Source organism: Polypterus senegalus, chromosome 12 (assembly GCF_016835505.1).
Source record: "Polypterus senegalus isolate Bchr_013 chromosome 12, ASM1683550v1, whole genome shotgun sequence".
Lineage (NCBI taxonomy): Eukaryota > Metazoa > Chordata > Cladistia > Polypteriformes > Polypteridae > Polypterus > Polypterus senegalus.
Genome location: NC_053165.1, coordinates 76369510 through 76387036, shown reverse-complemented (window position 1 = coordinate 76387036; position 17527 = coordinate 76369510). Strand labels below are relative to the sequence as shown.

Sequence of the window (17527 nt, the reverse complement as noted above, 5' to 3'; positions counted from 1 at the left end):
CAATGCCGCAGGCTCTGGCTCTACGTGACCCTTAGGATGAATGTGGAGGAACTTCAGAGTTTGGATGCAAGGTGATTTGAAAGTCAGAGGTTTTCTGGGATATTTTTTCGGTGAAGATTCCTGATTTCCCACTGTGTGACACACAGCCCTGTGGTCTGGTTTCATTCTGCCTGTTGCCAGGAAACACATTGTGATCCAAAGTCACAATTCAGCAGAGGTCCCGGAATTTCTGCCTTTTTTTTAACTTCTCTGAGCCAGCTTAAAGACTCCATGTTATTTTAGGATTAAATGGGACATTCTGCTGCCATCCAGTGGAACATGAAGTAACTGCAGCAGTCACAATGTTCGCGGGTTGTGTGCATCATTGAGAGGAACTCACTGACGTTTGAACCACTAGCAGTGATCACACGTGCCACATTGCCATGTCGGCATCCGCAAGGGTTTACATAATCTGGCCGATTACTGGTCACCACTAGTTCTGACAAATTCAAAACTGGCAAAGCAGCCATTCATTTTCAACTTGTTGGTGGCTTCTAGCAGCATCAGCCCTGTTGGGGGCGATGGGTGGGGAGCATCTTGTGTGCCCAAAGTGACACATGTCACTGGTATCAACATTGCCACTTCCCAGAGACTCCGAAGTGGCTATTCAAACTTTCAATGTGCCTTAGGAAACCAAAGAGACCAGCGAGCTCGAACTGGACCCAAGAATACCAGCAGCCATTCTGTGAGGAGGAGTTCAGGGTGCGCTCTTGGATGCTGAGGGGATCTCATGAAAGGGAAGGCGAGGTAAAAGAGGACGTTATGAGCTTGTGCCCTGTGCGCGCCGTTCACCACACACTGACTCTCCTCTTCATCAAAGAGACACACAGCGACAACAAAGAGAAGTTGGCACACAGACTGGCTTTGTTCTCCATCACTTTATTTCACTCTTTTGCTTTACACAACACTGTAACATGCGCTTGTCCGTGACATCAACAAAACCAACTTTTATTCTCAAGTGACGGGGGCTCAACAAGACAGTGCAGATTGCTGGTCCAGCGCATCACACTAGAAAATGGCCGGCAGCAAGATGGAAAAATCACAGGAACTGGAGTCCTATGGAGATACTGTGTGAGGAGCCCTGTGCAGGCCCCATGTTGGCAACATTGCCTGGACAAAAAAGCTAAAGTATGAAGGACACCAAACCCACGGACATTAACCCTTCCCAGCTGGCATGCTGTTCAGTGGAGAAACCCCATTTGTTTGCCATTCTCCTTGGCACGTATGGCTCTGAGCTCGTCGTTATTTCCATGTGTTGTAAAATGTTTGGAAGCAGTGGACTCAAGGCCGGTGTGCATTTTCAGTTTGGGCCTCTACCAAGTTATGATACATGGCAGTGGCACCCAACACAAGTCTGTCCCGGCTGCAGTCTTTTGGAGGAGCACGTAGCATCTCGCTGCCAGCTAATTCATCAACAACTTGAGCTGCTACGGTCGAACGAGGTGCAATACAGAGGTGTCCTCTGGACCTCCGTGATGTTTCAGTCTGCAGTGTGCTACCAATCTTCGCTTATTTTACTTCCAGGACATATTCAGTGTGTACCAGGGTCCACGGTGGGCCATATGTCTGGAGTGAGGCACTCAACAGCCATGGACCGCTCCGGTGTCTCCTGACAAAATCTATAAAAACCATTGTGCCTAAAGACTACTGGCTGTAGTGGATTGCAGTCCTTCACTAATGTGCCCAAGCAGTATTTCATGGGCAATGGGCACAAGTCATGCCATGTTCAAACACAGCCAAAGATTGCCTGAAGGTTACAAACCTCATAACCATCATTCACATCCCCTCAGATGCCATTTGGTGAGTGTTTAAACATGGATTTATTTGGGAGGGTGCCATCTCGTGCCACATTATAGACAAATGCACCATCTGCCCACACAAGATGGCTAAATGGCCAAACCAACCCCTGGTGTGTTTTATTGCTTCGACGAATGCCTGCCACCTGTTTCTGAGTCTCTTGCACCAGGAATCAACTTTTTTTGCTTGATCTCAGGATGCACAATTATATTCTTGACTCTTGAATTCTGGGAGCCCGAGTCAAGTCACTTATGTTGCAGGATCTCACATTCAGACTAAACCTTTGGTGTGGTGAGGGGTCTGGATGGAAGGAGTCTGATAGGACCTACACAAACTGCCATCTACTCATCCGATTGTGCATGGTGGCCAGCCCGGGTCACCACGCGATAAGAGTTGAGGCTGACCCTGGAGGGATTTGTTCTTGAAGGATGAAGTTATGGGATGATCAAAGAGCTTATGCGCGGACACGGATGTCACAAGGCTCCCCACTCGTCACCGGGTGTCAAGCTTGTTTCCTTTGTTGTGCGTTTTCTTCCAGGGTTGTTCAGTTTCTTCCACTACTTGAGCATATCTTTATATTTGCCCAAAGTGGAATGCAGCCCTTCCAGAAGTTTACCCTGGCACACTCCTCCCTTGCGTCCTCAGAGAAGCTGCATATTGTTCACTTTGCATATATTTCAGATTTCGAAGACAACGTCCCATGAGAAATAGTGCCTTTATCGGTCTGGGATTGTGCCAAGCGTCCCGTCACACGACTTTGCATAATAAATCTGCTGGAAAGCGCTCCTTTTGGACTCTTAAGACAAGTAATCACGATTAGGGGAAGTGACAGCAGAGGTGGACACTGGACACAGTTGACATCTATCACGTCCTAAAAGCATTTCACAATAGGGCAAAATGAGTCGAAAGAACAATGCACTTTTCTCAGACACCTGTGCACAATAACACTTACTCAAAGCAACGACATCGTCCCAGGAACGTCATCACTATTGCACATCACTATCAGGAGATTTCATTTAAAAGAAAGAAAGAAAAAAAGAAAGAAGCCACACAGAAAATGGCCAGCATGGTTACTGCATGAAGCTTGGGATGAAGACATCAAACGAAAACCTACTGAAAACCCAACCTGCCAGCCTGGCCCTGACAGGCTTCATTTAAGGTAAGCGAGAATGCTGCCCGAGCTGCACTCAGGTTCCTGGACGCTTGGCTGACGTGCCGCATTGGTGCCACATTGGTGCCGCTTGGCCTCTTCTGAAGACGCCGCTCTGATCTTCACTCTTTGCTTGCGTAATTGGGCACGCCACCCAAGCCAGTAATGGCCCAAACGGTGTCAAAGAAGACTCATGTCTGAGTTGAGGTCAGACATGTTGCACATGCTTTTTATGTTTTTAACATCTGGTCAAGTTTTACAGCAATGCTGTCAGGAGATCTTTGAGAGGCAGGTTTTCAGTAGATTACGGTTGGGCCTTACGTTCCACGCTGCGCAGATACTAAACTGGCCAGACCCTACATCTGGTTGTCGTACGAGTAATTGGGAGTGGCAGAGTACTGAGGCTCCGACTGCATCATGGCACCCTGGGCGGCGCCCATTGCCGCATTCTGTGCAGCTTGTTGGACGTGAGGATTCTTCCAAGCCCCTGTTGTCCACTCTTCCTGTGCTTTGCTCAGACTGCCACCGCTGCCTCGGTAAAAGCTGTGCACCTAAAACAATGTAAAGAAATAAAATAAAAGGCGCTGATGAGTGACAGCATTTCTGACCCTGGCTTGACGCTGCTGCCGGTCATTCTGTATGCGATGCCAGAGCACAAGTGGTAAACCATTTGGTCTTCATGACCATGGCGGGCTACAGCATGGATAACACTACAGACATTTTGTTAGCAGTGGCTACAGCCAGACTGGTGTCAATGAATGGCAGCTGCCCACACTGGTTAAAACACTTGGGTCTTGGGTGTTCAGCTCCATTAAGCTGGCCAGTGCCCATTTGCTTCAATCTAGCCAATTACCTTCCATGTTTGAAGTGGCAATTACGCGTTTTCCAGTTGAGCCTCTGACAGCCTTTTCACTTTGTGTTTGGAGCTGCCTTACCCATAATTAGTTGGCAGCCCCTCATTGTTTGTTTGTGTAGCTAATAGCCCCCCACTCTAGTTGGCAGCTGCCCGACTTGTTTTCTAAATGTGCAGCTAGCCAATGTCTAACCTTGCTTGTCCCAGCTCATAGGTCTTAACTATGGGGGACACTGGGTCAGCTGCACAACCAGTCTATTGCCTATCCCCCCCCAAAAAAAACTCCAGAGCGATGTTAGAGGAAAGTTGAATATTTAAGCTAAAATTGCCAACAGGAGACACATAAAAGCTGCTCTGTGCTTGAGCCACCAGCCTTCCATGTAGCTGAAACTGACAGTGACAGCAAAATGAGAATCCAGCCTTACCAAAGCAGTCAAATAAGTCGACATACACATTTACCTTAGGTTTTCCTGCATGTCACAGACCAGCCTCTCAAAAGTTTGAAATTAAAATGCTTTGTTTAAATAAAAGCTGATGAATCTTTCAATGCCAGTCTATAAATTTGAGCAACTAGTCTGTTAATGGTAGGCGGTTGAATGTGGCCGAATGAAATCATTATTATTGAAGCTGCAGCCTATAATCGCTAGTGGCCCCTTGAAGGTGGTGCCCATGTCCCAGTGCTCTCTGCTCCTGTCCTCTCTACATAGCCACCCAACCCAGCTTAAGTCATTGCTGCTTGGTTTCTTGTCTTTAAACTGTCCCATATGATTCCCCTGCTTTAATTCCTTGTACATCTCCTGCTGTTCAGGATCAGAGTACGGATTTGAACCCAGACAAAGACCTGTGCTCTTGTCCTTTAAGATCACAAGTTTTGGTCAAAACATTCGCAGTTCACAAATTCATATTTGCATTGTCTCCATTATTCTGCCTCACACTTGACATGTTCCAGTCAAATTGAATGCCAATGGATTTGCCAGGCATAACCGATTTTTATTCGCCCAGCTGGATCTTGGCAGAAAGAAGTTCAGAGAAATTGTGACATAACCTAAAGCATGAGATATCACAATGTGGCTCCTCTCTGAAAGTCACCTGCAAGCCGATTGAGCCTCAGCTGTGCAGAGTATAGAGAGCAGCCCTCTGATGTTTGAAATAAGTTGACCAAAACGTCAGTAGATCACAGCTGTTAGCCATTATCTAGTGTGACAAGAAACAAGTGTCAAAAAGAAGTTTCCATACCTTTGTGAGTGCTATGAAGGAAAGCACTGCCACAGCTGTGAACATGAGAGTTGGGATCAGCATGACCACGGCGGAGCCAATGTTAGTGCCAAAGAAGAGGATGGTAGCCACCCAGCCACTACAGCAAAGAAACAAAGAAGAATTTGAGTCTCCCTGGCACTCACCCAAGTCTCACCTACTCCTACGGCTTGGTGGGTTTACTTTGAGCTAAGATTCTCATTGTCCAGGCATTGTGCACAAGCAATCAAAAATATGAATGTCTGGATAAGTTGTAAAAACCATTGAATATAAATCAAGAGACATTATGCTCAGTCTCTCGGGATGATATTAAGAATGATCTGGGGCCTCATGTATAAACGGTGTGTACGCACAGAAATGTTACTCTCACTGCACCTTCTTCTTCTTCTTCTTCTTCTTTTCTTCTTTTAGCTCCGGCTGCTCCAGTTAGGGGTTGCCACAGCCACGCTTCCTATTTGAACAGCTTCTCACACAGCAAACACTTCAGAGCCTTTACTGTACGGACCTCGCGGTTCACAAACAGTTTCATGCCAAGAGCTCTAAACGCACTCAGTCAGTCCATCAAGTGCTCCTTGTAGACCTTCTAAGTCCAATCACCTCACTGTAAACTTGTGATACACTCATAACATCGCACAACCTGAGCCGCTTTATAAAGCGCGTATTTACATATGATGATGATATAATTTTTAGGATGAAATGTAGCAAAATATGTTTATTATTATATTATACAGATAAAACTTTATTTAAATAATCTATATTGTTAATAATTAAAGGACACGGTGTCGGTACGCCAGCAAGGATCTGGTGCTCCGTTGACGGACTGTTCCTGCCTCGCACTGTATGCTTCACTGGAACTGGCGTGAAGGACAGAATAATTAAACATGTACTACGAAGATATTTCAATGTTCCTTAAATGTTTTGAAGAATTGGCGTTCTAAGCTTACAGATGACTTAACGTCCATTACAGAGCTGATTGTGTGCGATTGGATATTTGGGGAAAGAAAAGGAAGGACAGGAATTGGATGTTAGTACATTTGAGAGAGACAGTACTGCTGCAATAAACTATTTCATCGAAGGTCGTGCACAATCACTGCGCCACCATGTTCCCATGTTTAATAACGTGCTTTAACTCCCATCTTCATGAAAATGATATCACGTATACATCTCAGTATTTTAGTTATTCAGAGAGCTGGAATATCACAAATGTCATGGATTCTGTGTCCCGTCGGAGGAAGAGAAAGCCGGTTTAAGAAGCACGTAGTGATTGACACACACAGAGCACATAGAAGATCAAATACTAAACAAAGCATTTAACGTGCTACTTTAATTACGATGTGATTTGAGAAACTGGTTCATTAAACGATTTTAAGATGAAGTTTACGATGTTCTACTTTAATGACAAAATAAACTACGTGATTAAAGTGGAAATGTCGAGATTGAAGTTGACATTTCGTGCTTTTTTCCAACTGTGTGCCTTTTTTTTTCTCTGTACCCTAATAAGCTGTCATATGACACTCAGACGGTGGGCTACGACTTCCCTTTTCATGGCAACTTTGATATACGACTCTTTTTTTATTTCGGGCACTGTGAGACTTTGTGAGCTTGAGCTTTCGAGTTTCTCCGACAGGCTATGTCACTCGATCAGCTTCCTTTTGTTGTTGATCCCACTGTTTAAACCAACAAATATTACATTTTTCTTTGCCTCTACTTGGTATTCGATGAAATTGTTCTATTTTTCCTTGTGGTTTTCCCATTGTCTTTTCACAGAACGCTGAGCTTAAGGGCTATTTATATTGATTTACATATTCAAAGAGGTGTAATTCTGGGAGGAGTTGGGGCGGGACAGCAGGCGCCTGTACATGCATTACTTTTCACGCTGATCAGGATTTATGTAGCGGAAGAACGTGGAAGTTGGCGTACGCACAGATTCCTGCATCTGGATTTTTCTGTGCGTACACACATTCCTGCTTTTGTGCTCACGTCATGTTATAGTGTGAGTTCTCCGCACGGCGTTATACATGAGGCCCCTGGTGTCCTGTGGTGCTCTCAATGCAGTGCCATAGCTCTTGAAATCGTGTTTTCTTTATTATGTGTTTAGATACTGGCTTTAAGACTTCATAATACTGGCCCCTCATTAGGCAGCTGCATGTTTGACAGATCTCTTTCTTCAGTTCCTTGGATTGGTTATGTTATTCCTCTGCTCCTTTGGTTCAGCACACAACCCTCTATTGGCCCTATGGACATATTTGGCACTTTTGGGAATTCTGAATTGTTTGTCTTGTTCCTCCTGTGTGAAGCTGGCTCCTTCAAGAACCCAAGGAGTCTAACTTCCTTTGGTGGACAGGAGGGATCATCCAGATTTGCACCGCTAGTCTCTCTGGGCTCATCTGCTGTCAAAAGAAATGTATCCACATGTCTATGTAATTCTTTACCAGATGTAAATCTTTGGGTGAGTATTGAGAATTGCATATCTTTTCTGGCAGCCAGTCACCTGAATAACAGGCCTGACATGTCACGAAAAATAAATAGAGCGATACCACCACAAAACTCTACAATGGGGAATGCCAGCACACTTGCAGTATAGCATAGCTAGTGAGGAACGAAGTTGGGTGGCCACCAATCGAAAGCATGAAAACAACAGCAAAGAGAGAGACTGTCTGCACTCATGAAGTCCTTACCGAGGAGGGGTATGGTAGGACAGCTTTGCGTTACTAAAGCAATCATTCCTTCTTACTTTCTTTATAAGTGAATGGCATTTTTTTCCTCTACGTTAAATAGTTCCTCAGTACAAAATAAATGAAAGTCTGATTTGCACAGTACGTCCTAAAGCACAAGTATATAAAGCAAATCTAATAAAAAGAAGGAAATGAGCAAGCAACTCAGAAATGTTTGCACATAAAGCTACTCTGATATTGTCACATAGTATGCAAGCCCAGGAAAAACTTGGATGTATGGACATTGTGCAGTGTGAAGGAGGACACGATGCGGCCACACTTACCAGACACCCCACCCAGGGATCCCCACAGCCTGGATGATGCTGAGCACCAGCTGGGCAATAAAAGTGAAGAAAAATGCCATGAAGTTAAAGGAACTATCCGTCCTAAAGAAGGAAACAAGAAAGGCACAGTTTGAAATGGTGTCAGGTGGAGAGCTCAGCAGCAGACTTGAGGAATTACCTAAAGGGAAGAAAAAATTGCAAGAGCAGAGTGAGCAACCAAGGAGGAGTGTGAAGCAAGAGATGATAACACACTGAAAGTGGCTCTTAAAGGGCTACGCTTCTACATCGTGGAGAAAGAGCCATTCAGCAGCCACCCCATCCCTGGCAGTTACAGAAAGCAGCCAATGGCCAAGCGGTACAGGTTAGGCTCAGACAGTGACCACGGTCAAGAAGATGAGTACAATGCTGTTGAAAAGAATACAAAATCTACTCAGTAATAAATATGAGAGGACTTCCAACCATCCTGATAAGAAAAGCAGCATGGAGTAGAAGAAGAGTTGAAAGAAGTCACACCGGTAGAGAATTCAGACAAACAGGACAATGTGTCCAGAATGGTAGAAGAGGGACACAAAATAACATCAGATTCAAGTTTGCATATTCGCCTAACTAAGGGACATTTTCTGATGAATTTCATACTGGATTTAAAAATCCTGAACACAAAGTTTAGATCGAGTAAAAGCCACAGCAGATGGACATGGGGAGATGTTACCAAGAGTTGGAGCAAAAGCTGGAAGAGTCAGAAGAAAACCCAAAAAGTCAATGGGTTGGAACAGTCGGAGGATTGAAAAAGTATCACTGGCATACCTCTCACTTGGCTACCTCAGTCCAGCAGAACCTGATGTGAACACCTGTGCTTCGGCAGGCGAAAATCCACTAACACGAAGCCTGACACCATTCAATATTTTCTGCAGGAAAAGGAGACTTTTGACCTTAAAGAAAATTGTCTTTTCAATAATTATTTCCTGGCATAATCTTTACACAAGCCCCCCTAAGAACACCAGTAAAATAAAGGCTCAAGACCATAAAATGTGCACAAATGACAGGAGCTGGCAGGCAACCCACACTGAGAGTTTAGGAGGAATTGAAGGCACACTCAACTGGTCTTGTCAGCACATAAGACACAGTATAGGGTGGTCCAGATCTAATTATGCAATTTTCATTACGCGATAACTTATTACGTTTATTACATAGAAAATCACCCGAAAAATCCCAGACCATCGAGAAGTGTGCGAACTGACGACATGAAGAATCGTGTTTGCGCCGATCTGGAATCGTCCCCGCACAAATCAATGTCATCCAGACGATCTGGACCACACTGTAGGATCCTGAGCTGGTCTTTGTTGACCTGGCACTGCCATTATGACGAGTGTCACACAACTCCAACGGATGGCATATTTGTTAGATGTGAGTTAACCAGATGAGCATCATGAAGTGACATACGTTTTTAGGACAAAAAATTCACCCCATTTTCTAAGTGGTCCCAATAACTACTTTTGATACGTTATAAAGGATTTCACTTCAGCTCCATGACTTGGTACTTTTTTTCTAGCCTCCCACTGCCCTTTTGTCTTAAATGCACATCCATTTACTCTCTGCTAGGTGTCACTGAATACAAGACTCACAACTGCAAAAAAAGAATTGTTTTTCATGTTCCTGAGGACTTTAAATTCGATGCCCATATGTGTGTCTGCGTCCAGCTCATTCAGCCTGTCTGAGCAGGATGTGCCCACCACTCCAGAATCACTTGGCTGCTCTTCAGTTGCCTACTTCTCCTAGCTGTACCCAGGACTCCAGAAGCATTTCCAACATCACCCCCAAGAGACTCCGCATAACAACCATTGGTTTATATTCAACGTCATAACTGAACCAGTCATTACCATTTTGAATGTCTTGTGCACCATGCTTAGCCAAGAAGAATATTAGTTCAAGGTAAACCCAAAATGCTTAGGGCTGATGCTTTGTTACTCTGCATGTAATACTTTACATTTTGTGACAATTAAAAAGTGAAAAATTCACAAAGCAAGGAACTTTGTCAAAGTGTAAGAGCCATATGTATTTAAAGTGGCCACAGAAGAAGTGACATCTGAACATTCAGGCCCTGCTCCACCCGATTGATAAAATATATTTCTGTGCCCTCATCCACAGACTCATGACTTCATTATATACAATGCCACACTACTTTTCAGGAGCCTTGGCACAATTTCTGTTTCGATTACATTACAGAGGCTGCAACATGACATCAGGCTCACATTAAGACACTGTCCTTGCCTGGTTTAATTCTCGCTTATCAGATCCATCCCAGTATGTATATAAATGTGCTAAAAGGACTCCATAATTGTACACAGAAGTTAAATACGGTGCCCTGTGGGACTCGATCCTGGAGATTTTACGGTTTTCACTTTACATACTTTCATTATGAATTCTCATTAGATAACAAAACTATCAATAATTTTCACTAGCATGCTGATGGTCATTTCAGAGGGTGGGAGTGAACTGCGTGTCTGCCAGAGGTATTGCCGACCAGGACCCTGAGATGTTTCATCGTGTGGTGGCTGCTCCCCAGCCTGACCTGACCTGTAGTGTTTAAATGCAGACCAGAGCAGTGCAGTCAGTGAGTAGTGACCCGACCATATGCAGATGACACCCAGTTATACCGTTCTTTTAGGTCAAATGACATTTCTCCGGTGCCGTCTATTATTAATTGTGTCTGTGAGCTAAAGGAGTGGATGGATGAGAACTATTTCTCTTTGAACTCAGAAAAAACAGTAAGAGGGAATGATGTTGACCACAACAACATTCTGTCACTCAGTTGGGGTCACCATTAGCTTTACTGAATCAGCAAGCACTTTAGGCGTTATCTTTGATTCTAGCGGGTCACTTAAAACATGCATCGCAAACTATCCAAAACATGTTTTTTTTCCCCCATCTCAAAAATGTTGGAAGGTTAATACATTTTCTAAATATGCACTGAAAAACTAACTAATGCATTTATTCCTAGTAGGATTGACTATTGTAGTGCGTTATTCACTGGCTGTTCTGATTATTCTTTACGCAGCTTTCATTTAATTCAAAATGCTGGTACAAGAATTATTACAAGAAGCAGAAAGTGTGAACACATAACTCCAGTTCTCAAGTCCATTGGGATTAATAAAGTATCTACAGTGCATCCGGAAAGTATTCACAGCGCATCACTTTTTCCACATTTTATGTTACAGCCTTATTCCAAAATGGATTAAATTCATTGTTTTCCTCAGAATTCTACACACAACACCCCATAATGACAAAGTGAAAAAAGTTTACTTGAGGTTTTTGCAAATTTATTAAACATAAAAAAACTGAGAACTCACATGTACATAAGTATTCACAGCCTGTGCTCAATACTTTGTCGATGCACCTTTGGCAGCAATTACAGCCCCAAGTCTTTTTGAATATGAAGCCACCAGCTTGGCACACCTATTCTTGGCCAGTTTCGCCCATTCCTTTTTGCAGCACCTCTCAAGCTCCATCAGGGTGGATGGGAAGCGTCGGTGCACAGCCATTTTAAGATCTCTCCAGAGACGTTCAATCAGATTCAAGTCTGGCTCTGGCTGGGCCACTCAAGGACATTCACAGAGTTGTCCTGAAGCCACTCCTTTGATATCTTGGCTGTGTGCTTAGGGTCGTTGTCCTGCTGAAAGATGAACCGTCGCCCCAGTCTGAGGTCAAGAGCGCTATGGAGCAGGTTTTCATCCAGGATGTCTCTGTACATTGCTGCAGTCATCTTTCCCTTTATCCTGACTAGTCTCCCAGTTCCTGATGCTGCCACCACCGTGCTTCACTGTAGGGATGGTATTGGCCTGGTGATGAGCAGTGCCTGGTTTCCTCCAAACGTGACACCTGGCATTCACACCAAAGAGTTCAATCTTTGTCTCATCAGACCAGAGAATTTTGTTTCTCATGGTCTGAGAGTCCTTCAGGTGCCTTTTGACAAACTCCAGGCGGGCTGCCATGTGCCTTTTACTAAGGAGTGGCTTCCGTCTGGCCACTCTACCATACACTCCTGATTGGTGGATTGCTGCAGAGATGGTTGTCCTTCTGAAAGGTTCTCCTCTCTCCACAGAGGACCTCTGACAGAGTGACCATCAGGGTCTTGGTCACCTCCCTGACTAAGGCCCTTCTCCCCCGATCGCTCAGTTTAGATGGCCGGCCAGCTCTAGGAAGAGTCCTGGTGGTTTCGAACTTCTTCCACTTACAGATGATGGAGGCCACTGTGCTCATTGGGACCTTCAAAACAGCAAAAATTTTTCTTTAACCTTCCCCAGCTTTGTGCCTCGAGACAATCCTGTCTCGGAGGTCTACAGACAATTCCTTTGACTTCATGCTTGGTTTGTGCTCTGACATGAACTGTCAACTGTGGGACCTTCTATAGACAGGTGTGTGCCTTTCAAAATCAGGTCACATCAACTGAATTGACCACAGGTGGACTCCAATTAAACATCTCAAGGATGATCAGGGGAAAGAGGATGCACCTGAGCTCAATTTGGAGCTTCATGGCAAAGGCTGTGAACACTTATGTACATGTGCTTTCGCAGTTTTTTTTATTTTTAATAAATTTGCAAAAACCTCAAGTAAACTTTTTTCACGTTGTCATTATGGGGTGTTGTGTGTAGAATTCAGAGGAAAAAAATGAATTTAATCCATTTTGGAATAAGGCTGTAACACAGCGCTTCCCGGTTCATTTTACCTTCGCACCCCATGTGACGGACGATGCCTATTTCGCACCCCATTGGTTTGAGAAGAAGTATGAAAAAAATATGAGGTTAACGCAGAAAAACAGATCACCAATTGAAGCTTTATGAATAATGGATACTTTATTCACCATCAATAGTTGTTTTGGTAGAGCCATACTCAGTGTAATCCTCCCTCCATTTTCTAATTTTTTCGCGACTAGATTAAATGAACGGTAAAAAAGTAAGAGCGAAGTGACGGTGACTTATTCAGGCAGGCAGGCGAGAGCACAATAGCACGCGGGCTCAATGTAGTGCACGTCAAGTCGATCTAAAATGTGCGGTCAGATTCGAAAAAATATATCTTTTCAAGTTCTATTTGGATAGAAGTAGGTTCTATTTAGTTGACAGAAATATCTTTGGTAGGAATGTAAGTTGAATTTAGTCTTTAAATTTCTATGGTGAAGAAACATTTATGCAATGATGACTAAATTTAACTTATATTCCTACTAAAGATATTTCTGTCGACTAAATAAAACTTACTTATATTTAAAATTTAAATAGAACTTGAACAGATACGATAGTTCATAATACCCGCGTAAGAGCGGAAGTCATCCGTTTTAACAAGAAGCGTATTGCACTGATACGGAATAGCCTGCCCATTTAATTATTTAGGAATGGATAGATAAATTAAGATTATGTACAAATAATGTTTTTCATTTTTCTTCCTCGATGGATTCTGGCACCCCCAGCAACAATCGGGAAGCGCTGCTGTAACATAACAAAATGTGGAATAAGTGATGCGCTGGGAATACTTTCCAGATGCACTGTATCTATCTATCTATCTATCTACCTTACACTGGCTCTGAGTTAGTGGTGGCCAACTTCCACTTGGAAGATGCAGAGAAGCTGGCCAAGGCAGCTTGATTTTCAGCATTTACCAGGGGCAAGTAAAATGAAGGCCAAAATAACCAAGTCTGGTAGCATCAGAATTCATCAGGTCTGCACAACCAACATCAGGCTTTCTGTACCAAATATTTTTACCTACTCGGATGAAACAGATTACACCTGGGACTTTCTGCAGGGTACATTTTCGAACAGTACTGGACATTAATGAAGCTGTGGAAAGTGCAGAGCTAGCCCACTAAACTACATGGGGTCTAACACCAATCTCCTCTTACTAGTCTACAAGTCTAATCTAAGGTTATGAGTCTGATTAAAGTAAAGTATGTTCACAATGAAGGCCTTTCTTCCTGTCACATCTAACAGTTTATGCACACTCTGAAATGTGAGTCCTAACAAGGCTATGCCAGCTGCCCCATCCGACCCTGGATTGATGTTTGATGGTGTTGGTGAGAAGCACTTCTGAGGCCCCAATAGCCAGGCTGTTTGGGCCTTTAAATTCACATGTCTGCACTGAGATAGGAGACATGGCTCCTCTTACCCTCCACTATTGCTCCCAACAGCTGCCAGCAAGTCAGTGCTAAATTTGATACTCTTGGAGATCTTGGTTATCTCTTAGGTCAGATTTAAATACTTTGATATATCAGGAAGTGACTTCAAACATGGTGAATTCAATGAGCCACACATACTCACTTGAAGGCCTTGTAAATGGGCCGAAACCAGCACACATACGAGCAAGGAGTGAAGAGGAGAAGCCAGACGACTGCCAAGCCAAAATTCATGAATCCACCTCCGCCAATTGTCCACGCCAAGCAGCCAATCAGATTGACAGCCAGAGTGATGCTATTCACTGCAAACACAGACAGAGGCAAAAATGAGATGGCAAAGAGCACAGTTGGCACTACATGCCTTTACTCTTCATACACAGTAGCTCCAATCTCAAATCATGTAACAGACTGACATGGTGCTTGGGCCGGTGTGCCTACAAAGTCACCTCAGACATCGCATGCCCATAGGCCTTGGGTCAGTCCAATGTGCCAACATGTCACAGTCTCGTCTACGTTTTCTAGCATCAGAACGGTTTTCATTTCTTTTACATGACTGCCGTACCACATTTGAGAAAATAAAAGCTGGGTGAAAGTAAAGCACAAAAGCAACATTCATTTGGTTTTGTTTTCCCAACCGCCCACATTTGTCACATATAAGATATTGGGGACAGAGATCTGCCACTTGTCCTTCTGGAGGGCCATATGTTAAAAAGCCCATGTCTTTTTGCTTGCATATTTTGACCTTACAGACTCTTCAACAAGACTAACTTCTGACAACAGAAACCCGAGGGCGCTCTTTAATAACCTTCTGAAACATCAGACTTAAAAATAAATAAATAAATAAATAAAAACCAAAAAAACACAACAAACAGCAACGTGAAAATCAGGGGTAGGGAGTGGCAGAGTCACAGAATAAGACCAAAGCATAGGGGGTTCTCCTTGGCCGTAAAAAGAGCATCTTGACTCCTCAAGAAGCAAGGTGCTTTACATTGGCCAGGGCTTCATCCCTCATATAGGAAAGGACTGCCATGAAGATTCAGAGCAAGACACGAGACAGACTGGAACTCTGACACTTGGCATTCAGGTAAAGAGGAGTACAGGAGGTTAAGGGGGAGCTGGCACAGCTGTCTCATATTCAGAAAGTACCAGTGTGCCAACTACTCACGCATCCACAGATAGTAGAGTCGCTTGGCCATGGTGCGATGCTGGTCAGGAATGTCCTCGTTAAAGTCCTGATAGAAACATGGCTTCAAGGGAATAAATCTTGGCAATGGTGGAAAGTTGTTGGCTTTTTCTGAAATGATAAAATGTAAAACTGCTGAGCAACTTGCTGAAATCACAAACTAACAATTGAAATGAACATTTAGAAACCCACATTCGTATCTGTTTGAAATCTGATTAACCCTTTCAAATGAACAGAAGAAAGTAGCTCTTAGTATCAGATTAAAAGATACCAAAAACAAATACAAATGAATATCACATACATCCATCCATCCATAAAATAAACTCAGCCTCCCGAGCAGCCCAGATGTCTCTGGCACAAACATGCAGGGCATCTTCAGAGGGTGCGAACTCAGCACACTTTTGCAAGGATGGGGCTGAAATCTTTGAGCAAATGACGATGCTGTGCTTTTGATGTACACACATCATGTCTGCTTCTCGGCACATCTGGTTTGTGAATGAATGTTGAGTGACAAGATGATAGACTGGGTTTCTGCAACCAGTAAAACATCCAATATATAAAATAAGCTAAGGACTAAAGACATAGGAACTGGCAGAAGCAGAAATCAGATATGAAAATGGTGAACAGGAAAGATGCTGCTGGACGGGCACAGGATAGTTAGAAGAAATAAAATCGAAGAGAAGATAAGCTAAGATAAGTAAATGCAGGCTGTGCATTTGATTTCTTGATATTGAGGCCACACTCTTATGATGACTACAGAGGGACTCGTGAGTGTGCCCTGCGCTTTACTGGTTGACTCCTGCTGTTTGCCCAGTGCTGACGGGTCGGCTCCAGCACCTCGGTGTCACATGTAAGAAATGTGGGTCCAGAATAAGAAGAAACAGAAGCGTGAAGGAATGCATGTATCACTAGAAGTGGACTTATAATAACATGAGAAATGCACACAAGGAGAAACACTCAAATCTTTACCTCCCATCTCTCGCTCTGTTTTTTACGATGTACACAAGACGCCTTTGTTCTCTCTGGAAAAAAAAAATGAAGGGCAGTCAGATCATAAGATAAGGCATACTGAGAGCTGAAGGAATCTCAGCCATTTTTCAATTAACCTTAGGGAGTACAAAAAATGAAAAAAACAAAGAGATAGGAAAGTCTACATTGAAATGGTTCTCGGAAATAACGGCATAACGACCCGTGCAGGTAAAGCAGCCCTTCGATATCTCAACAGAAAAGGGGGCTTGTGAGGAGGTCACAGTCCCCCAAGGCCGACGTGAATGAATGCGCACGAGCGCGCACCGCCTGCTTGGGAATTGACATTCGTGGCTCGGATCTGCTCCGCTGACCTTTCCGATTTGGAACGAAGGTCTAGCAGCGAACACGCGCCCTTCTGGTGGATTCGGCCCTGAAACAGATCGCCCGCAAAGCATCTTACCTTCGCTGCTCCTAATTTTCGCGAATGCGCTTTATCTGCCCGACTGCATATTCCCAGCATCGGCGATTTAAATGACTCTTTTTTCTCAAGTAAACGTACGCCTTTGGACTGCTGCCCTGTCACAATCAGCAAAGCCGTGAGTGTCTTCAGATTTTCACAAGGTTTCTCGGTCCAATTCTTGGCTCCTCAATTTCTGGAACACCCACAGCGCGCGTTCACGAGTGGACTCTCGCGAGATGTTTCACGGATGCCACCACATTCTCGCGAGAGCAAAGGGATGCGGGTCTTAGTGGTGCTCTCCGAGGTGCTGAAGTCGCAGCCGGACTGTTCGAATTTCGGTACCTGGTTGAGAACCGTAACTCGCCTCAAATTTAAACAATATAAAAAGTGCCGGAGAGCCCAATCGAAATACAAGATGTCTCCCAAAGAAATAAGACAACTCCGGTAACACAGAAGACGTCATCGGAGAGCCCCAAGGACCGCCCTTGAGGAAATATAAATAGCGTAATTATCATCATAAAGCCGGGTCATTACTGAGAATAGATGGTATAAAATAAGCCTACAGCTTAGCAAATACCGAAAAAGTTGAAAAGAAACATAGACGCTATATAAATAAATGTATTATTATTATTATTATTATTATTATTATTGTTATTCTTATTATTAA

The 17527-nt window shown here is 43.8% G+C and overlaps 1 protein-coding gene across 2 annotated transcripts; it reads right to left on the bottom strand.

Moving 5' to 3' along the window:
• Nucleotides 1–902: 902 nt before the first annotated feature.
• scamp5a (secretory carrier membrane protein 5a) lies at nt 903–17297 on the bottom strand. 2 transcript variants are annotated; one of them, XM_039772341.1, is made up of 7 exons: nt 16861–17297; nt 16401–16453; nt 15414–15542; nt 14394–14550; nt 8092–8193; nt 5076–5193; nt 903–3537 (listed from the first exon to the last, which is right to left on the bottom strand). In XM_039772341.1, exons 2-7 carry the CDS (start codon nt 16405–16407, stop codon nt 3343–3345), a joined length of 708 nt encoding a protein of 235 aa, XP_039628275.1. In that variant the 5' UTR covers nt 16408–16453; nt 16861–17297; the 3' UTR covers nt 903–3342. The 2 variants fall into 2 exon arrangements, with proteins under 2 accessions (XP_039628275.1, XP_039628276.1); XM_039772342.1 differs by having other exon boundaries at nt 16960–17297.
• Between the last annotated feature and the right edge of the window lie 230 nt (nt 17298–17527).